The 23,635-nt window shown below is 40.3% G+C and overlaps 1 protein-coding gene across 2 annotated transcripts in view; it reads left to right on the top strand.

The window, feature by feature from the left end:
* Positions 1–23,635, top strand: part of CNTN5 (contactin 5) — a 2,189,536-nt gene that overhangs the window by 1,777,547 nt on the left and 388,354 nt on the right. For both annotated transcript variants that reach the window (XM_073662155.1, XM_073662156.1), the window contains 2 exons: positions 13,899–14,026; positions 16,396–16,571. In XM_073662155.1, coding sequence (XP_073518256.1) covers positions 13,899–14,026; positions 16,396–16,571 — 304 coding nt within the window. The remainder of the gene's footprint in view (positions 1–13,898; positions 14,027–16,395; positions 16,572–23,635) is intronic.

Here is a 23,635-nt window from a genome sequence, read left to right as displayed (position 1 = left end):
GGAAGCTGCATGCACCAGCAGCAGCAGGGAGGCCGGAAGACGCTGGAGCAGGTCCACGGCAGTTAGGGGAACGGCGTCTCTGCCTGGCAGGGGGCAGAGACGCCGACGCTACAAGCGATCCCAGATGTTTTCGGCTAAGTCATTAATTGCGACGCAAAAATTTTCGCACTTTTACTCCAGTCATCTCCTGGAGTATGCCAGCAATTTCGCATAATTTTTGTGTCTTTTGGTGCCAAATTATGACTTCTGGCGCCAAAACAAGTAACAAAAGTAATTTAAAACCTGAGAAAAACCTTTTTATTTACTTTGCTCCAAATTTTTGAATCGCGGGCACCATTTTGATGAATTTGTTGTCAACTAGTACCAACGAGACTAAAAAGAAAAGGGACATAAGAGAAAATGCAAATGATGAATCGTGGCCGTTCCTTTCATACACAGGAGCCCTCTGTTGCCACAGTCCTGCGTGCCGGGTACTAATGATACCCTGTATGACAATGGCCTCATTCCGCATGCAACACAACACTCTCATTAAAATGTTTCTCCTACATATCCTGTGGATTCTGATTCGCTTTGTCAAACAATGGAGCCTATTTTTTTGTGATTGAGCAATTGGTAAATTTGAGCAGGCATATTATTAACATGCCTAATTCAAGTTTGACAAATGCTTTTAGATACAAATAGCAATTACATTGAGACAGTTATCAGTAAAAGAGTAATCAGTGGTCCATAAACCTTGTAAATTACTTGTCTGTCTTGGTGTTAGGAAGAGTATGGTGTGATACAGTAATAATTGACATTAAATGCTTCATTCTGTTTCCTGGTTTCCTATGGATGAATGCAATATATTAATAAACCGAGAAGATCAAGATAATGTCATAATTGCTTCTGAAATGCTCAACCTGAAATTTGTTTATAACGAAAAATTCTCTATTCGCTATTGAGGCATAGGATGATTTTTTTTTTTTTGCAGATGTGTCCACACTTACCATTCCACTCATTTTTTATTTATTCCATTAATTTTTAATTTCTCGCAATACAAATTTATAATACTTTACTTTTCACAGGCTGCTATTCATATCACAATCGCTGAGTGGCCACATATAAGCTTATAGAGTGGGGAAAATAAGTATTTGATACACTGACGATTTTCCAAGTTTTCCCACCTACAAAGAATGGAGAGGTCTGTACTTTTTATCGTAGGTACACTTCACCTGTGAGAGACAGAATCTATAAAAAATCCAGAAAATCACATTGTATGATTTTTAAATAATTAAATTGCATTTTATCGCATGAAATAAGTTTTTGATCACCTACCAACCAGAAAGAATTCTGTCTCTCACAGACCTGTTAGTTTTTCTTTAAAAAGCCCTCCTACTCTGTACTCATTACCTGTATTAATTGCACCTGTTTGAACTTGTTACATGTATAAAAGACACCTGTCCACACAATCAACACTCCAACCTCTCCACTATGGCCAAGTCCAAAGAGCTGTCTAAGGACACCAGGGACAAAAATGTAGACATGCACAAGACTAGGATGGGCTACAGGACATATTAATATGGCCACATATTAATATGGCCAAGACCAAAGAGCTGTCTAAGGACATCAGGGACAAAAATGTAGACATGCACAAGACTAGGATGGGCTGCAGAACATATTAATATGGCCCCATATTAATATGGCCAAGACCAAAGAGCTGTCTAAGGACATCAGGGACAAAATTGTAGACATGCACAAGACTGGGATGGGGTACAGGACATATTAATATGTAATAAGGGACGACGCTGTACATAACAGTAGAGGGTACTATATAATAAGGGATGACGCTGTACATGACAATAGAAGATACTATGTAGTAAGGGATGGCACTATAGATAACAATAGAGCATACTATGTAATAAGGGACGGTGCCGTACATAACAGTAAAGGACACTATGCAATAAGGGACGACTCTGTGCATAATTAAGGGAGCTTCTTATACAAACAAGAGTGTTACTCCCTTCATCTCTCTACAAATAAAGATGCATTTACACTGAAAGATAATCCTGAACAAGCGTTCCTAACATATAATCTTTCAGTGTAAACAGGCTACTGATCAACAAATGAAGGAGCAAAACACTCGTTCATTGGGTGAAATGATCTTTGAGCAGTGCATCTTTCTCAGTTGCACATTGTCCTGTGCAGAGGTGGACATATCGTTGGTGCAACCTGTGCGGCAGCACAGGGGCCCAAGACGTAAGGGGGCCCTACTACCTCTAAAGCAGGTAGAATTGTGCGTTATAAAGAACTAGTGGGCTGCAAACGACCCATATATTGTTCTTGCACAGGGTCCCTGCCTGTATCCGCCTGTGGTCCTGTTAAAAACAGAACTTGAGTGCTACCGAGAATGAAGGCAGCCTATGCGCAATAAGCAATCAAATGTAGAGCACTCTGTGGACATCGTTTACTGTGGGCTATCTACGTAAACAGGTTATTAAATCATTAATGGTTTACCAAATGTCCATGTAAATTTACCCTTGTACAGTGCCGATACAGAATAAATATTTGCATCCCGTAATTTACCGCTGACGTCACATCTGATTACAGCCTTTTTGTCTCTTCTACACCTTGCGAAACCTTCTTGTCGACATCCTAACGCCATGACACTCACCTTCTGCAGCCCAGTCTATAGGCACCTGATACCATGCCCCATGCCATTGGCATGCCAAGTAAGCTTTCACATTCTGGAGCAGGGGTGTAACTATAGTGAATGCAGAAGTTACAATTGCATCCAGGCCTTGTAGTCTAGGGGGGGATCAAAAGGTCATTTTGGCCCATAGGAGAAGACTAATACTAGATTTTTTAACGTGAACCACAAACTTCAATTAACACGTAACGCCAGTGCTTATGAGCGTAGCATACTGCCCCAGCCATGACACTGTGGTGAGACTGTGTAGAATTTCCGTACCAATAAAATGAGAAGCAAAGAACCTGGCACAACCACATTGGCTAAAATATTGTTTGGCCAGACCTGTGTATTTTCAGCCCTCTATCCTAATTTTGCCTCCTAGGATGCTCCTGAGAAATTAAAGGGAATCTGTCAGCAGCTTCTTGTTATCTCATCTGAGAGCAGCATAATGTAGGGAGACTCTGATTCCAGTGATATATCACTTAGTTTATTGTGTGCAGCAGTTGTGTTACAAGATGCAGCAAGTAGCAGAGCTCACCCTGCTGACAGCACAGCTCTCTGTGTACATTGTCTTTTGACAGTGAGCTTCTTATCACAGGAGAGGGCGTGGTCAGACCACTAGAGCTATGGTCCATGCAATGATAATCTCTTGGTGATAAAACATTCATTGTATAGAAACAACAGCACAAAGCCTAGTAAGTGACACATCCCTGAAATTTCTGTCTCAGCTCCTACTTCATGCTGCCCTCAGATTACATAGCAAAACCTGCTGACAGATTCCCTTTAATACCTAACTATAAGTGGATTTGTTACCACTATACTTGACAATAATCCCTGTATAGAACGAGTGTTGGTAGCTGTGAATTTATGACACAATTACATTATTCATAAGAGTATTGTAAAGCACATTTGCAAGGGTAAAAACAACAAAAATATAACCTGATAGATTCTGATCTTTTGCTTTGCCTGGATATAAATCACTCAATAAAGCCGGCATGCAACTGAGGAGATTTCACAGAAGATAGCGACTTTGGTATATTTTAATTTCCAAATGTACTAAAATGCATGTTCTGTTTGTGACTCGCCCAGGGGGGATATGGGGGACTCGGTACCCGGGCCTTTACCTTCTTGGGAGGTCATGGCAGTCGGCTCCCGGGCCCGTACTCTGGGGTCACTCTTTAAAAGGGGCTTGTTACTTGAAGGGATGAATAACAGTTTTGTCTCGTGACGCCACCTGTGGTTCCTGGTAATGGGTACCAGCGCTGCTGCAGACCTCCGGGGGTGATGGGATGGCAGCTGGGATGCTTCGGCTCCCCACAGGCGGAGTGGGCCCCCGGGGCAGGGTTGATGGAAGGGATGCAGGTGAGAGGTGGCCCGGTCGGGTCAGGGGGAATGATGGACACGCACACAGGGGGTTCGCTTCAGTACCTTTACTGGTGTAACGGCAGGTATGGTCCAGTGTACTCAGTAGGAAGGGTGCACTTCTGGACTCTCCCCAGTGAGCGGGTAGTAGGCCTCCTGGTCCGTTTCTTCCTCTCTCTAAAGCTCCTGGCCAGCCTGGAACTAGGCCTAGCTTCTGTGCTGTTTCACTCTCTCACCTGTCAGCTTGGTAGTAGAACTTTTCTCATAAAACCACTATCCCTGGACGCTGGGGGCTTCGTGGTTCCTAGTTCTGTAAATGCTTATAGCTTCAGGTTGACCAGGGGTCTGTAATCCTCCTGGTATGCCGGTTATCCCTACTGGGTGTAGAGGACCCTGTAGGCGTGGACCCGGTGTCCGGCTTGTGTCCTTTGGTGAGCTTAAGGTGCTCCTCTGCCCCCTTAACTCCTCTCTCCTCTCCCTGCCTCCGGCCACACTCTAGGCCCTCAGGCTTCAGCACTTGCTTTGGGCCCTGGCTTGCCCTCAGCACAGCAGGTGCTGCCTCTTCACTGATCACTAGTGCCAGCACACTCTGCCTACCTAACTCCACCCTCCAGTATATATATCCCTAACAGGCTCCCTCTGGTGGTATGAGGTGGAAGGGTGGAGGTGTCTGTGTGCATTAAGGGCCTCTTGTGGAGAAGTCTGTCCATGCACCCTTTTGGGTCCTGTGGTACCTGTGTGTAGCAGGGTGCCACATTTGTTCCAGTGTTAAAATAATAGAAAATAAACTTTTGTATGGATAGGGCCAAGTTCCAATATTTACTATGTAAGAAGATTTGACATATAAACCATACAGTATATCCTTAAAGTAGCGCTCCTCCTCCCATGAGTTTATCCTCTTAATATATTGCAGTCATCATATTATATAGCACGGTGTACTTTCAGTTGCTCATTTTGCCTTTCAACCCAGATAATTCTTCTCTTTTTCCATCAGGTCTATGATTAAAAACTGACTAGCTGAATCTTTCTAAGTCCTATGTTAAAACAGGAAGTCTCTTTTCCCTGCGTGAGTCATCATTGTACTACAATTTTTCATTGCAGCGATTTAGAATTGTAATTCTAATGATGATTCATGCAGGGAACAGAGACTTCCTGTTTCTACATAAAGCAGAGAAAAGAGAAGAATTATCTGGTAGAAAGGCAAAATGAGCAATTGTAAGTACACAGTGCTGTATAATATGATGGCTGCGATATATTAAGAGGATAAAACTTTAATAATGGGAGGAGGGCTTCTTTAAAAAGAAAGTCTACCTTCAAATTAAAAAAATATTTTATGAAATAGCACTATAAATAGTTAATGTATTAACTGTTATTAGGAGTATCGGGCCCTTAAGTTATGAGAACATTGGAATGGAAAGATGGGCAACTTAAGGCTTCTGGGCTGTGACACAAACATCAGAAATGGGGTCCCAAATCATTAAATGACATATTTTGTCACAGTACTCTCTTACTGTCAAATGGGTAACAAGGCCATCTTAGGAACCAGAGCTAAAGTGTGGCCACCATCATTCTGCAGGATGGCTTTACACCTGATGAGACTGCTGTACTTACTTTGAAAATCCATTTCAGAATGGCTGTGTTATCCTAATTTATCTATTCTGACATAGATTTTCAAAATAAATCCACCAGCCTCATCAGGACAAAGAGTTCTATTTAATAAAGTATGCAGGTTGTATCAAGAAATAAGGTGAAAGATCCACTTTCACACAAAGTTAAAAAAAAAAAAAAACAGCTAAGCTGAAAAGTGTAGTTAAGAGTTGCAGGCAAGTAGGGACACTAACAGAATTTGCATTGGGACTCAAGAACTGAAATAGTACCGTAGTTTTAATTTCTATTTCTAACTCAATAGTACACATGAACCTAAGCGACCTTGTAATATATCTGATAAGAGAAATTTGCTTATTTTTCCAGCCCAAGTTGACGTTTCATTATTAGTTCATAGGTAAAATCTGTATTCAGTAAAGAAAGATTTTCACATTACTGAAAAAAGAGATGACAGTTGGTGCTTCTAAAATTCTATGGAGTAGGGAGGGGCTAATCACAAAAACAGCCATTCTCCTACAAATTCCATAGAATTTTATGAGCACCACCTGTCATCTCCTATCTCAGGAAAATCTGTATTCACTGAAGACATATTTTACCCATGAATTGAGAATTTTGAGAATGAACGATCAGTCCAGGAGGAGAAAGAAGCAGATTTCTCCGATAAGATATAATACAAAGTTTCTTATTTTCATGTGTACTATTGATTCATGAAAAAAAAAATAATGAGGGTTACTGTTTAAAGTGATGTTTCTTCAAAAAGCTCCTCCCACTCCTTTTAATAGCATTGTCATACAGCTAATCATTCCCATTTTTTTCTGAACTGTGATTGGATGTGTAACTGATGAACACCCTAACGCGCGTTCTATTTCATAGCTAATAAAGTTACATTTTAGTAACTTTGGTGTGAGATTCTATTATATAAACTGTAATCGAAATTACTTTTTAGGTTATGGCAAAGATTCAATATTAAAGGGGTTGTCCTGGATTTTTACATTGATGGCCTACCCTTAGGATGTCATTAATGTCTGATAAGTGAGGGGCGCTAATCCATTCCCGGTGTTGGCGGTCGGACCTGCTTAGTTGCGGAGCTGAACAGCACAGCCCCATCGAATGTATAGTGGCGGCGGCCAGGTACTGCATATCCGCCACCTATTCAAATCAATAAAGGGTGGATGTGCAGTACCCAGGCGCGACCACTATTCCATTGATGATGCTGTGTGGTATAGCTCCGTAACTGAGCAGTTCCAGCCACCGACATCAGGAACAGCTGATTGCCCAGGATGCCAGGTGTCCCACCCCCTCCTATTTGATATTGATGACTTATCCTAAGAATAGATCATCAATGTTAATGTCCCAGACAATCCCTTTAAATGATAAAGTGCAAAACATGTATTTTTTTTATTTACCATTATAATTGTTTTTCATTTTTTTTAGTCGGTTATAATTTTTATTTTCGTATTATTTTATTTCTAATTAAAAATCTCATGCTGATTTTATACATTTTGCTCATGTGGAATAATAAAGAATTGTTACTAAAAATTAGATAATATTTTTAGAATTCTCAAAAAATTATAAATGCTAATTTCCTGGGAGAGGGGGGGATTTTTTTCAAGGTTAATGTGAGTGGTAAACTGGTAATATTTGGACCGTTGTTTGCCCTTCACACAGAATGCACCATTTGTTAATAAGATCTGAAGCTCATTAACCTCTGGTAATGATATCCATGGTAACAATCCCCTAAAGAATGTTTTACATTCATAATTAACCCATCTCTACTTAATGTTATGGTCTTACTGAAGAGAGAGATGGGATTTTGCAATCTCCGTCCATTGGGAGAAGTCGGTTTATTTAGAACTTCTTTTTTCTCTGCTCTTTGGCTGATGAGCTGATATATTGTAATTTGCAGTTTTAGGAAATGCCTTTTATTGGCAGCTCCAATATGAACCGTTAGATGGAAGTTCATATTAGGAAAATGAAACGCTGCTCCTGACACCTTCTTTGAATTTTAATCCGAGACACCAATTACTGAACATGTTTTACAGTCTGCTACAAGATGGACATTAGATTAAATTCAGAATTTAAGGAAACCTTCATTTCCCAATCTACAGATCTGAATATAATTTTTTGTAACATCTTCAAGTTACTTTTTTTTTCCCCCACAAGATAATTTACTGTATTAAATAGGTTGGTACAATAAGAAAGAGAAAATTTAAAGGGAATCGCAAGCCGTCTATATGGGCATATAGGGCATAGGAAGCTGAATAAAATGATACCTTGATCTCTGCGATCTGATGTTTTATTGCTGAGAAATCCATGTTTTTCTTAATGAGCTGTTAAGATCTATGGGCCGGACATAGATCTCTCCGAGAATTATTTTAAATGTAAGGGGGCATTGCCTGTGTGACACACGTAATGACTGACAGTCTGCTCTCCTGATCTACATGTCTCACACTGGTAATTCCTCCTTTAATTTAAAATAAGCTAGGAATATATAAGTCCGGCCCATAGATCTTAACAGCTCATTTACATATTAAAGGGGTTGTCCGGTCCAAATCCATAAGTCAGCAGTCACTTTGTGACTTCCTGGTTTCTGAGGTGGACCGGAGAGTATGTGTGTGTTATACATACTCCCGGCCAGAACTGCCCAGTGGGTGCGGCCTCACTCCATACGCTTGTGTGGAGAAAGGCCACGCCCTCTAGTTGACCACGCCTACTGGATGGCCATATCACTCATCGGGGAGCAGCTAAGCGCCCACTGGGCAGGCTCTGGCCAGGAGTATGTATAACTCATACATACCCTCCGGTCCCAGCTCAGAAACTGGCGAATCCTCAAAGCGCACAGTGCGACTGCAGACTTATCGATTTGGACCAGACAACCCCTTTAAGAAAAATGTGGATTTCTCTGGAATAAGACATCGGATCATAGATATCAGGGTATCATTTTATTCAACTCTCTGTCACCTACATGCCGATATCGATGACTTAGGAGTATGGATCCTATTGACAGATTCCCTTTAAAGTTAAAATTAATTAACTTTCCCAAAAAAATATACAGTGAAGGAAATGATTATTTGATCCTTTGCTGTTTTTGTAAGTTTTCCCACTGACAAAGACATGAACAGTCTATAATTTTAAGGGTAGGTTAATTTTGACATTGAGAAGTAGAATATCCCCCCCAAAAAATCAAGAAAATCACATTGTATAAATTAGATAAATGTATTTGCATTTTGCAGTGAGAAATAAGTATTTGATCCCCTACAAACCATTGTGAGTTCTGGCTCCTACAGACCAGTTAGACGCTCCTAATCAACTCGTTACCTGCATTAAAGACAGCTGTCTTACATAGTCACCTGTATAAAAGACTCCTGTCCACAGACTCAATTAATCAGTCAGATTCTAACCTCTACAACATGGGCAAGACCAAAGAGCTTTCTAAGGATGTCAAAGACAAGATCATAGACCTGTACAAAGCTGGAATGGGCTACAAAACCATAAGTAAGGTTCAATAGTAAGAATATATATTTTTTTACTTCTTTTATTTACATCTCCAAGCTACTAGTAAGCTAAGGAGCTGCACTCAATGTGAAGAAGCAGCTGCAAAAGCAAACAGGATCTAAAAATGTATAAAAAGATGTAAGTCTATCATTATCTTTGTGATTGAAGTATAATATTACCCCTGTATAAATTAGTTAGATTCTCAATATAGGGTTATATTTTCCCATCTATAAAATATAAATAGGAAAGCTAAAAAGACTTCTAGCTACATTCTTCAACATTGAAATTACATCACCAGGAAGGAAAGTCGTGGCATTATGGAAATCAAAGGATGGACAGACATGTTACTGATCTGCTATTGATGAAAAAATGGAAACAACATTTGGAAAATATCTCGATTTATTTAGTATCTAGTATGAGCACCACGTGCAGAAATACGCGCCCTTACACTCCTTGACTGCTAGCAATCAGCTTATTTGCATATCATTAACATATCTAGCCATCCTGTGATTTCCATAATTCCATTACTTTTCCTTTTTGGGGATGCAATTTCAATGTAGATTAAAAAAAAGCAAAAAGAGTTCTCCTCCACCTGATGAAGCTGGTGTACTATATTCAGTCTCCACCCACCAAGCCTGACTGACAGCTGCAGCTTGTACTGAACAGTGAGAGATCTCATCAGCAACAGGAAGTAACTGTCAATCAGGCTAGATGGGTAGTCATTCAGCAGCAGGAAGGAGGGACGCTGAGGAGCTGTGAATAAAGATAAGTGAGCAAAGATTGAGATAAACTTTCATAAATGATTATATCAACATTCTGACATCGTTTTTCAAAGTAAATACACCAGCCCCATCAGGTTTAAAATTTATATAATCGTGTAGACAGTTGGCAATGGCAATGTGAAATTTAGCGACAGATTCACTTTAAATAGTTTGCTCATTATATATTACATTTCTATGTTGGATTAGTCAAAAGATGTCTGTAAATATGGTGCACCACAATGTTTACATTTATTTAAATTTTCCAGACAGCGTCCTCCCCATAGCCTGGAAGAGTTCATCACGTGTGGTGAAAAAAAAAAAATTCAGTTTCCTCTAAAATAATTAATACATAAAGTATATTAACGTTTATTATCCCCTGCTGCTTCTTTTCTGGCTGCAGCCAATCACTGTTCACAAAAGGAAGCATGGAGACTGATTGGACATGGTGAGAAGAAGTATGGTGGGGAATTGGTAAGGGGAGTATAGTTTTCTTTTCTTTTTTGGGTAATTTTTTTTTTTTAGATAGAATCATATGAATGAAATTAAACTACAACTTTCCACAATCCTAGGACTGTAAGATGTCGCCAATTCTATGGACAATAAATCTATGTGGAAAATTCTCACCATATACACAACGTCTAAACATTGCCTCAAAGTCTTATGTTGGAGTGGGTGGAAGAATGTGCCTGGGAAACCCCTTTAAAACTGGGATAGACTTGGTGCAAGCCATTCTGGTTACCAGATACCAGGGGTTACTCCAGCCTTTATCCTTTAACTCCTTTACAAAGATCTGGACTTACACAGAGGTCCCTGAGTTGGGACCACAAAATCAGCTGCTGGCTGGTGGTGCAGACTGGCAGAAAGAATGGTCCACTAGAAGTCATGAGCGAGTATGTTCGGTTAACCCTTTCGGCGAGTATGCTCGGGCGAGTATCGAGTATCTTCAGCGTACTCGGTGATATGTTTGAATCACTCCCGTGTGCATGATTTGCGACTGTTTGACAGCTTTAATACATGTGAGGAATGCTTGTTTCTTTTGCATTCCTCACATGTATTAAAGCTGTCAAACAGTCGCAAATCATGCACACGGGAGTGATTCAAACATATCACCGAGTACGCTGAAGATACTCGGTACTCACACGAGCATACTCGCCGAAAGGGTCAACCGAACATACTCGCTCATCACTATCCACTAGCCCGCTCAGAACTAGGAGGTCAGTGCAGAACAAATCGTAAGGCAGGAGAGTAGTCAAAAAAATAAGGGACCGAGGTCAAAAACAGAAATGTCCACTGGGGATACAAGAAAGCTACACAGAAGTATACTGAAGTTAGTCAGATTATAACTGGCAGTGGACAGCAGGGTTTCAGGAGCTTAAATAGTTTGCAGCCATGCCCAGGCCACAGCAAAGCCCACAGCAAAGTCACTGGCTGTTAACTCTCGATCTCCAAGTCCCAGATGACACGGAACTAGAGTTGTCACCTTACGTTGCCTGCAACAAAAATGCAGGACCGCCCGGCAACAGAAGCAGAGACGCACATTACATTTCACAATACAAATTGTGATTGTAGACACAAGTACGTCAAAACTAAATCATACTCAAATTTCAAGACAAATTAAATGTCAGAAATTGGTATTTTGTATAAAAAAATTGGTATTTCAGTAAAAAAAATGTATTCTGTACTAGACAATGTTGTTTTTTGATGAAAGTTCTATTCTAAGGATTTTCTCCAAAATGGATACTTGGTTTAATTAAGTTCTTGGCCGCCATCGCACCTTCCGTTCCACACCTCGTTTTTTTTTTTTTTACAGTTTTAGTTCACACTCTGACTTGGTGAGTTTTTCTGTTAAATAGTTCACGCTTTCATTATAAATAGCTACACTGATCAAACTGAACATGCTATATATTTACAAACATGAGAAACAGCTAAATTATTATCTCGTACTCGGCGATTCTCCGGATATGTGAATCACGTCTTGTGTCATCTGAAATGAGTTTTGTAAATGGATATATCAATCAGCCTTTCACTAGTGGTGTAATTAAAATGACAGTCCCTTTAAAGACTTTGTTTTGACACGTGTTTAAGACTCTTTTAATTAGCACCTGCGAAGGCGAGATGCATCTTATTCATCAGGGTCATGTGTGATATTTATTCTGTGTTGTTAATGTTTAGACTGCCTGCAAAAGTTATGCGGTTTTTACAGAAGTAAAGAAGACCAGTCTGCTCTCTTGATGTAACAATTCTGCAGCATTTTTATTTAGAACTTTATTTGGTTCCTGCAAGAAATGTTTCAGTATTTTGACAACTGGGTGTTATCGTACCCCCTATCACTAGGTGTGCCCTTACACAAATTGATACTTTTCCAATCAATGCTGATTGATTTTATTTTAAAGGGTTCGTCCACTACCCAGACAACCCCTTCTCGATCCCTATGTTGCCTTCAGTAAAATATTTACACGTATACTCACCTCCAGTGCCAAAGCCATTCCAGCCGTGTCTGTACTGGCTCACCCAGGGATTACATAACATTATTATGTCATGCAATCCCTGGTGCCAAGCGGCGATGACTTCACTCTCTCCGCTTTCGGACAAACCACATACATAGAAGTTAAAGCTGTGGCTTTCTCAATTCCTGAGATTAGCGCCCACACCAGAGGTGAGTGTAAGTGCCATTATTTTACAAGGGGGCAACATAGGGATTAAGAAGGGGTTGTCTGAGTAGTGGACAACCCCTTTAAGGTGTATGATGCTCAACATTTGTTCAGCACATTGAGTTCTCATTTTAATATTGAAGATAGAGCATTGTGTTCAGTTTTGTGCCAATACTGTACAAAAAATACATAATACAGCCCGATTAGGTTCAAAGTAGTACATTGGATGGGTGAACCATTCTACTTAGATTATCAAAATTGGAGCTATTTAGGTAGAAAAAAAGCCAGTTGAGGGGTAACCCATTAATTATGTTTAATTACATCAACATTCAATACAAAGACCCATCCGATAATTTTTTTTGTGCCCAGGACTTTAATTATAAAAGGGAGGCAGCCTCTACATCTAGAGGAAAGAAGATTTCACGATTATCAGTAGAGATTAGCCAATTTGACAAAATTTGATTTGCCAAATTTGCTTAGGTTTGGCCAAGAAATTCATTTAACGTTAAATGTACTCAACGTGAATTGATTTGCTACTAAAGGCAGTTTATTATCCCATGAGGACTCTCCAGACTCAAGATCATAATAAAAATAAAGGGTATATAATTAAAAAACATTATACCACCCTTGCCCCTCCTTTGTTGGCTTGTTTTCTCCCTCCCACCAGCTCTAGTCTTGTATTGCATTTTGACTCTTTGGTGCCTCCAACTCTTATTGGGCATCCCACAGTGACATGACGTTTGTTGCCCCGTTACATCATGACGTCACTCGAGGCTTAGTCAGTGCCGAATGCACTTAGTTATTTAGACAGAAAAAAAGACCAGACACAGAGTGAAGAAACAAGCCAGCAAAACTCCAGACAGGGAGCTGAGGCACTAGGTCAGGTGACGGGTGCAATGTGAGTATATATTTTTCTATCCCCTTCTCAGCCCCAAAAAGAATCCAGCAGACCACCATTTTGCTCGATTTGAGCAAATCAAAATAATTTAAAAGTTGGGTTGTTTCTGAAATTCAAAGTCAATTCAATTTGCCTCAAATCAATTTGCTCATCTCTCATTATCATGGATGAAGATTCTTTCCTGTAAGAGCAGTGACATTATAGAACTCTGCCATATGATACGAGAAAAGGACTGGACGTCACTCTTGGATAAAATTATATTAAAAGTTACAATTACTGGATTTCTGGAAATAGGTAATTGATCCTGGGATTAATTCTAATTGACATATTTTGAGTAGACTTACTTTTTTCAACCTAATAAACTACTTTTCCTATTGTTTTATTTTTATTTTTTTCATTAAAACTTGCAGGTTATTTCTTGGTGACTCCAGATGTATAAAATATCTCTCTTTTTCCAGGATAGCTGTTCTTCCAGATGGAACTTTACGGATCTTAAATGCCTCTAAATCAGATGAAGGGAAGTACACGTGCCGTGGGGAAAATGTGTTCGGTTCTGCAGAAATTACAACAGTTGTGTCTGTTACAGGTAATGAGTTGTCTGATTCGGTAAAAACCTAATTAAACCAATGTTTCTTCCTTATGGATTCTTTAAATATGTAAATTATTTTAATGAGAGAATGAAGTAATTTTGGAGCACCCCATAGGATATTAGGCTTATAACATCTTAGAGGAAAAAATGGGGATTTTATACTGTTTGTACTGTTTTTAAATAATTGAAACTTTTTTATTTTAAATGATATCATAAAATAAAAAAAATTATAAAAAAGTCTTTCATGTCTGCTGTTCATTGAACAACCTGATGTGTTGGATATGACTGTGCCAGATAGTTTGTTACTGCAGAAGATAAGTGACTTCAAAGGGGTCTGTCACCTCTCCCCACTGGAAAAATAAACAGGCATGCTTAGCTGAGCATGCATGTTTATGATTAATGAGGATCGACTGATGGCTAAATGAGCATTGGGCTTGCAGCTATCTCATGACTATTAATCAGAGATGTAGACCAACTTAAAAGCCAAACTGAACTCAAAGGGTTTATCCAGGACTATTTTTTTAATATGGGCCTAAAAACTAACAGGCAAGTAGTTGACAACTACCTGCCTGTTCAATGCGGATCTGGCACAGAGTGATCATTGACCAATCCAGCCAGCGATTCAGCTGCTCAACTTCAACAGAGCTGCTCTTTCCTTCCTCTGCTCTGTCAATAGGGCGTGACTGATGATGCCATGCTGATTGACAGCCAGCTCCCTTCTACCTTACTGTGGGGAGCCAGGAGTCAATCAGCATGATGTTGGCAGTCACGCTCTTTCAACAGAGAAGCAGAAGTTGAAGAGATGCTCTGTTAACATTGAGTTGCTGAATTGCCGACGTGACATCAGCAGAAGTCGCTGAATTGCCGAAAAGAGCGGTCTGTGACCGCTCTATACCGGCAAAGATTTGCACCGGGCACAACAGGCAAGTAGATAGCAGCTATCTGTTCGTTTACTGGCCCATAGTAAAGAAAAATGGCCTGCATAAACTCTTTAAATTGTAAGGCTATGTGCCCACGATGCAGAAATGCTCCGGATTTTTCCTGAGCGTTTCTGCATCTCCCTGGCAGAAAAAAACGCATGCGGATTGTACATGCGGATTGTACATGCGGATTGTACATGCGTTTTTCTTGCCAGGGACATGCGGATGTGAAGCGTTCTTCACTTGCATTTCCGCATGCGGGTTGTCAAGCGCTTTCCAAGCGATTTTAGCATCACTTGGATAGTGCTTGACAACTTGGTCACACTATATAAATCCATGCAACCGGCATGGATTTATATAGTGTGACCGAAAGAATGGTAAAAAATAAAAAATAAATATTATACTTACCTTCTGATGGCCCCCGGTGTCTTTGTCCTGTTGCCGGCAGCTCGTGGTAGACTAACTAACTTATTCATTTTTTTACAGGTACTATGGTACCCGGGTCCGGAGGAGAGTCTCCTCTTCTCCAAACCCGGGTACCATCTGCACACTGAAACTCATGGATTCTGCATGTACAGATGCAGTGATGCGGATTCCATGCGGTCTAATGCAAGTCAATGGCGGCGAAAACACCGCGATTCCTCAAAATAATTGGTAGTGCTGCGGATTTTTCCGCAATGGTAATCCGCAGCGGAAATTTCCGCAGCATGTGCAAAGCACATGCGGATTATCATTGGGGAACATGGCAGGCCTTCTACCAAGCGTTTTTTAAGTGTTTCTGCAGCCGAATTTCCGCTGCGGAAATGCTTAAAAAACGCATAGTGGGCACACAGCCTAAGCATAACTTAAATTGACGTTTCAGGATTTTTTGTCTAACCGGGGATGCAATAACATAAAAAAATTACAGGTATCAGCTGTTAACTTTCCCACCACTACGACACCACTACTCAGGTGGTTCTCACTATTCTCAGATTACTTTGGTGCACCAGTCACATACTGTACATGCCCATGAGCACTACAACCACTCATTGACCTCAACAGTTTTTCACCGTACATACACCGTTGAGCCCAGTGATTGGATGCAGCAGTCATATGCTGTAGTCATGACATCATGGCTGCAGCCTGTCAACAAATACTTGGAAATAGGATGGACAGGTGGTGCTGGAGCAGTGGAGGATGAATAACGCTCATTTTTTTATTTTTACAGCAGGTAAGCTGGGGGAGTAGAATAATCCTAGAAAATCCCTTTAACTCAGAATGCCCTTATAGGATATTACAAGGCCCTATTACATCATATGTAGTTTAGCAAAATAATGTTAAGGGCTTTCAATGCCAATAGTATCGGTACTTGTTTCTTTCTCTAGATACATGGTAAAGGCCTAGTATATGTTCTTAGTATATGAAAAGTGATTTAAAATGTTATTCTTCTCTCTATTGTTTATATAGAACCTACAAAGATAGAACTAACACCAAAAAGAACTGAATTGACAGTCGGGGAGAGCGTTGTTCTTAGCTGCAAAGCCATCCATGATCCCCTCCTTGAGATCAACTTCTTCTGGACTCTGAATGAACAGCCTGTTGATTTTGAAAAGGAAGATGGACATTTTGAAAGCATCAGAGCCGTAAGTAACTTTTGTTTTTTGTGATTTCGAAAATATCATTGCTAAAGCCATTGGTTCTCCATTCTCACTGAACTGAAAAACCCAATTTTTGCTTTCAAATTTTTTGCAAGAAAAAACAAACAAACATTTATATGATCACATCTTTTATTTGCCTAAATCCGAGGCCCATCCTTGCAACAAATTTTGTAATTTTCTTTGTAGTCTTGAATAAAAAATATCTTACCATTTATGTCTACATAGAAGTCGAGAAAGGATTGGAATAGACTAGAACCACCCAAAAAGGTAGAGAGCCTTTATATTAAAAATAAAACAACTTTATTAATATATCTAAAAACATAATGTACAGTATAGTACTATAAGAAAGTTAGCACAAAACATAACACAAGTAAAAAATCAGAGCGGAATAATCCAGAGAACAGTATTATACATGGGAAAAATAGTGAATAATACACTTCAGGGATGACATATATAAAGTGCTGATGAAAGTATCCATATGAAGATCCCCTCATAAAATCCAGAGGCAAAACGTGCGTCAGGGTACGAGTGGGTGATCCCCTTTATCCATCTCTTTATGGGTGAGTGATTTATCTGTTCTATGTGCTTAAATGTTACTCTATGGGTACTTTCATATGACGATCTCTCATGTTTCATGACAGTACCTTGAAATTGACCTGTCTGTTTGCTGAGATTAGCTTTAAACTAATATCCTGGCTGATAGTCATATATTTGCCGCACATCAGCACTTTATATACAGTACAGACCAAAAGTTTGGACACACCTTCTCATTTAAAGATTTTTCTGTATTTTCATGACTATGAAAATTGTACATTCACACTGAAGGCATCAAAATTATGAATTAACACATGTGGAATTATATACTTAACAAAAAAGTGTGAAACAACTGAAAATATGTCTTATATTCTAGGGTCTTCACAGTAGCCACCTTTTGCTTTGATGACTGCTTTGCACACTCTTGGCATTCTCTTGATGAGCTTCAAGAGGTAGTCACCGGAAATGGTCTTCCAACAATCTTGAAGGAGTTCCCAGAGATGCTTAGCACTTGTTGGCTCTTTTGCCTTCACTCTGCGGTCCAGCTCACCCCAAACCATCTCGATTGGGTTCAGGTCGGGTGACTGTGGAGACGAGGTCATCTGGCGTAGCCCCCCATCACTCTCCTTCTTGGTCAAATAGCCCTTACACAGCCTGGAGGTGTTTGGGGTCATTGTCCTGTTGAAAAATAAATGATGGTCCAACTAAACGCAAACCGGATGGAATAGCATGTCGCTGCAAGATGCTGTGGTAGCCATGCTGGTTCAGTATGCCTTCAATTTTGAATAAATCCCCAACAGTGTCACCAGCAAAGCCCCCGCACACCATCACACCTCCTCCTCCATGCTTCACGGTGGGAACCAGGCATGTAGAGTCCATCCGTTCACCTTTTCTGTGTCGCACAAAGACACGGTGGTTGGAACCAAAGATCTCAAATTTGGACTCATCAGACCAAAGCACAGATTTCCACTGGTCTAATGTCCATTCCTTGTGTTCTTTAGCCCAAACAAGTCTCTTCTGCTTGTTGCCTGTCCTTAGCAGTGGTTTCCTAGCAGCTATTTTACCATGAAGGCCTGCTGCACAAAGTCTCCTCTTAACAGTTGTTGTAGAGATGTGTCTGCTGCTAGAACTCTGTGTGGCATTGACCCGGTCTCTAATCTGAGCTGCTGTTAACCTGCGATTTCTGAGGCTGGTGACTTGGATAAACTTATCCTCAGAAGCAGAGGTGACTCTTGGTCTTCCTTTCCTGGGGCGGTCCTCATGTGAGCCAGTATCTTTGTAGGGCTTGATGGTTTTTGCAACTGCACTTGGGGACTCATTCAAAGTGTTCCCAATTTTTCAGACTGACTGACCTTAATTTCTTAAAGTAATGATGGCCACTCGTTTTTCGTTACTTAGCTGCTTTTTTCTTGCCATAATACAAATTCTAACAGTCTATTCAGTAGGACTATCAGCTGTGTATCCACCAGACTTCTGCACAACACAACTGATGGTCCCAACCCCATTTATAAGGCAAGAAATCCCACTTATTAAACCTGACAGGGCACACCTGTGAAGTGAAAACCATTTCCGGTGACTACAACTTGAAGCTCATCAAGAGAATGCCAAGAGTGTGCAAAGCAGTCATCAAAGCAAAAGGTGGCTACTGTGAAGAACCTAGAATATAAGACATATTTTCAGTTGTTTCACACTTTTTTGTTAAGTATATAATTCCACATGTGGTAATTCATAGTTTTGATGCCTTCAGTGTGAATCTACAATTATCATAGTCATGAAAATACAGAAAAATCTTTAAATGAGAAGGTGTGTCCAAACTTTTGGTCTGTACTGTATGTGTACGGAAACTTAGCGCTGGACTAGGGGAGGGTAAGTAAAGTGCAGACAGTGGTTTTCTGAAAACTCCTTTAAATAAGTTAATAACTGCTTTCCCTATTCATCTCCAGGCCAATGATTTGTATATATTTTTTTTAATTCACTTTTTTTAAAAATCTTTTCTAATATTTCTGTGACCTTTTCCATGTATTCCGGCCTCACATGGACCGTCAGGCTATATACTGAAGTGTGATTTAGAAACCAAACAATCTCGATGCTTAATGTTATGACATTGATCTTGACTTGATGCTTAGGAAGATTTGATGATAGAATTTCTAAGCAGATTGTAGAACTTTAAGTCATGAAATCAATGAAGTAAAAAATCATGAAGAATGCTCCCTGGTTTTAACCAAACAGCCGGATTTGTAAACTTGTCACAGGTTCTACGTTGGGAAAAGTAAGAATAAATCTGAATGTGCTTCCTGGAATAAAGTCAGCACATTAAATGTTATAAGATACTATTTCAATACCGGGAGATTGATCCGTATGCATGCTAACCTATCATTTCCCACGCCAGGAGTAAGTGGAGAGCATTAAGATGGTGCATAAATTCTATATATTGCTCTTATTCCTGTGTATTTTATGCACATTTGCATTTATATTATACTATGCTGGCAGATGCACACTTAACCTTGAGTGAGCAATGGACATAATATAAGCTTTCACAAGAGATCTTACAGAGAAGACGGAGAGTATGTCTCTTATTTTAATGGCAATATTGAATCAGCCCCTAGTTAATGCATTGCGTCCTATGGATGCCTTTAATTTCTCGGCATTTCTGGGAACACCCTTTGCTTTTTCTATTTTATTACTTAGCATTTACATATTCAGCCCTCTCTTCATTTACATTGGTTCCTTTGACTGCATTGATAACTTAAAAGCCTATTTACTTTCCTACATATTTTTGATGACCATCTTAAACCACTCCCTATTTGTGAACAAGACCCCAGAACTATACGCCCATGCCCTTTTATGCAAAACGCTTCTTTGATGATTCCAGGGACAGTGAGAATGCCTCCAATACACATCAAATAGTGGTGAGTCCTGCCAAAATTGATGATTTCTAAAGACTTTTACTCCTTATTCATGTGGGAGAGCCTTAAAGGAATCTGTCAGCACTCCCTCCCCTCAAACTGTTTAAAGAATCATAGAAACATAGAATATTAGAGTTGGAAGAGACCTCCTGGATCATCGCTCAATGCAGGATTCATTAAACCATCTCAGGCAAATGTTTGTCTATATAAACATAGAATGTTAAATTTGGAATGGACCTCCAGGGTCATCTGGTCCAACCCCCTATTCAATGCAGGACTCACTAAACCATCTCAGACACATGTCTGTTCATAGAATGTTTGAGTTGGAAGGGACCTCCAGGATTGTAATGCTGCACTCTGAAAGATGAGGTCATCTATAACTTTAGTAGTGCAATCTCTTTCTTCTCCTTGAATGAACAATACATGTTTTAATACATATGCAAAAGAGGCATAAGTGCTCAGAGAAGGAGAAAAAAAATGGTAATCAGCTCACCTTCCAGGGAGGACAATTCAATATGAAAACCAATTGTATTCATATAGGAACCCTTGTAGACCTTGTTTGGTCAGTGTGTGGTGCACAGAGTATAGGAACACACCAGGCTGGTATCCAGGTCAAAAATTGAAGAAGGGTCCATAAGGACTGGGCTCCAGTACCAATGAGAAAATGGTAAAACATAACTTTTACTGTGCAAGTAAAAACATGGTAAAAAAAACCCACAAAGGCTAAAAAAGTATATTTTTATACTTTTAGAAGTTTAGCAAAAAGTAGAAAACGGATGGCTCAGTGGACTGCATACACACTGTAATGCACCTCATGATAAATTCACCCCACAGTCCCCACACGGTGTAATGCCCAACAACCTCTCACACAGTAAGATCCCCTCATGCAGTATGATTCCCCCACAGTTCCCACACAGTATAATGCCCCACAGCCTCTCACACGCAGTATGATTCCCCCGCAGCCCCTCATATAGTATGATACCCCTACAGCCTCTCGCACAGTATGATGCCACAAAAGCCTCTCACATAGTATGATGCCCCCATAGCCCTTCACCCAGTATGATACCCCCACAAACCCTCACACAGTATGTTGTCCGCACAGCCTCTCACACAATATGATGAACCCACAGTTTTTCACATAGTATGATGACCACAAAGCCCCTCACACAGTATGATTCCCCCACAGCCTCTCACATAGTATGATGCCCCCAGAGACTCTCACACAGTATGCCCCCCACAGCCTCTCACACAGTATGATGACCACACAGCCCCTCACACAGTATGGCCCCCACAGCCTCTCACACAGTATGATGCCCCCACAGCCTCTCACACAGTATGATGCCCCAACAGCCTCTCACACAGTATGATGCCCCCACAGCTCCTCAGACAGCATTATGCCCCCACAGCCCCTCACAGTATGATACCCTCACAGCCTCTCACACAGTACAATGTCCCCACACTTGCCTGGAACATCAGGTCATGTCACATTCTCAGGTCACATGTTCTAGAGGTCCTTTCAGGACCTTCAGGCATTATCTGTGTCTTTAGGACACAGTTACAGTTAAAGTCTGGTTGGGTCAAACCCCCTATCTTTCTGGTCAGCTCCACAAATTCAGTAATGTGCCGCTGCATCCAGGATGTTTGCGAAGTTTGCATACGTCTGCTGCTTAGTTGTCTTGAGGCAGTTCCAGAAAATGATTGCAAAAGTCGATACCCTTTAAGGTCCTTTAGAGATGCAGTTAAATATAGAATCATGGTATTATAATGCTCTTCTATAGTTTTCTTGAATCTACCCCTTTAAGAGCAGGGTTGGAATATAGAAAACGTACAAGGATTGGGTTCAGTGCTGGCAGAGAACTTAGACTCTTCTACTTGCTCACATAAAATGACAAAGTAATTCCTTGCTACATTTTTGTTTATATAAAGATTGTGAATGTGAATTTCTCAATTTATCAGACCATTCAGCGAGAGATATAGATTGTTTGTTCCTTTATATAGATTTTTTTTATTAAGTCTCTTCTCAAAAAGTCATCTAAATTATATATCTCTTGAATTGCAGTTTCACTTTATTGGCTTTCTCTCCAGATTTCTAAAAGTCTGTTATTATAAAGTTTTGCTTGTCTATTTTTCAATTTGCTAGGAGAAAAAAATAAAACAATTCTGCTTCTCATTATCATTGAGTCAATGCTCCATCTGCTGAAAATAAAAAAAGTCAAAATGGACGATAATATTCTTAGTATATATATTTATATACACAACCCTTCAGCCACATAGAACCTCTTTTTGGGAACCCCAAAATATAGAAAAAGCAGTTCATTTTTGAGAGACTACCATGGGGGTTTTTCACTACTTTGATATTTATGAGCATTTCTTGCATGATTAGAAGATTTGTGGCAGGACTACAGGACAAGTCTAAGGATAAAGACACCATGCCAGATAGTGTTGGACTGGGATGCCAAGGGCTCCCCTATAACTTTGACTCTGGGGGGCCACTGTTCAACTACATGCATACATTATGTTACCCTTATTCACAAATCTGTCAAAAATAGCTAACTTCTTTTTAATAATAAACTGAGTAGTTTGTTAAATGAATGATGAGATGCTGCCTTTGTTTATACATAGACAACCAAGTGCTAACTAATGCTCGTGTAAAAGAGTGGGAAAGTGTGGGACCGACCACTGCACAGGGGGACCCACCCCTGCACAAGGGCCCACCAGGAGATTCACCTGTTCCCCTATAGGACAGTCCGAGCCTGCCGCCGGACTAGTACTGCCACATAAGCATATTTAGTGCTGCAGGATAAAAGTTAATTGGTTCATAAAACTCGCTATCAGATTAAATAATAAGCACTCATACCACTAAAGCAGAGGTTGGAGACAATCTGGAGACCTGATAGATTTGTTTTTAGGTAGAGATGAGTGATTTTTTTTAAAAAATTCAGACTATCCTGAATGAAAAAATTTTTGTGATTCACTTAATGGGAATTCAACAAACTGGTGGCCGACCACCATTTTGCTGACCTGACCCACCACAGCAGTCCCCTTTATAGACCTCCATGCATATCCCGCTGTCCTCTTCTTTCCTTTGGTACCATACATGCAACATATTCTCAGCTCTTCCTGTGTCTTCTCTCTGCGCAAGGGCTTCCGACGCAGTTTAGGCCTCTGACATCAAGACGTCATGATGTTTGCTGTGTGAGATCGAAGTGAGCTGGTGGAACACCAGACATGGGGAAGGCTGTTATATTTTTTTCACTCAATGTTTATTACGCCCAGATATCTACAGAGACCCCAGACCATAATTGTAATGGGGCTCTGTCAGTTGTGTCCTGGCTGTTCTAAAAATGGCTACCACAGACAGACTTGGCACTAGCCACTCTATTTAGCAGATCCCAGAGGTTGCCTTCGCCTTGACACTTTAATCTTTGTACTGGCATCTGGACTCACACAGGCGCCCCAGAGCTGGATCCATTTGGGTAAGCTGCTGTCCGGTGGTGCAGGCTGGCAGTAGTAGTCAGGTCACTGGGTCTGAATCAGGATGGCAATATAGGTACAATATCAGAGGACGCAGGAGTAGTTATTAAACAGGTCAAGGTCAGAATAGGAAAT

Source organism: Phyllobates terribilis, unplaced genomic scaffold, assembly GCF_046119375.1.
Source record: "Phyllobates terribilis strain yellow unplaced genomic scaffold, ASM4611937v1 Scaffold_2__4_contigs__length_985480577, whole genome shotgun sequence".
NCBI lineage: Eukaryota > Metazoa > Chordata > Amphibia > Anura > Dendrobatidae > Phyllobates > Phyllobates terribilis.
This window is presented reverse-complemented; position numbering and strand designations above follow the sequence as displayed.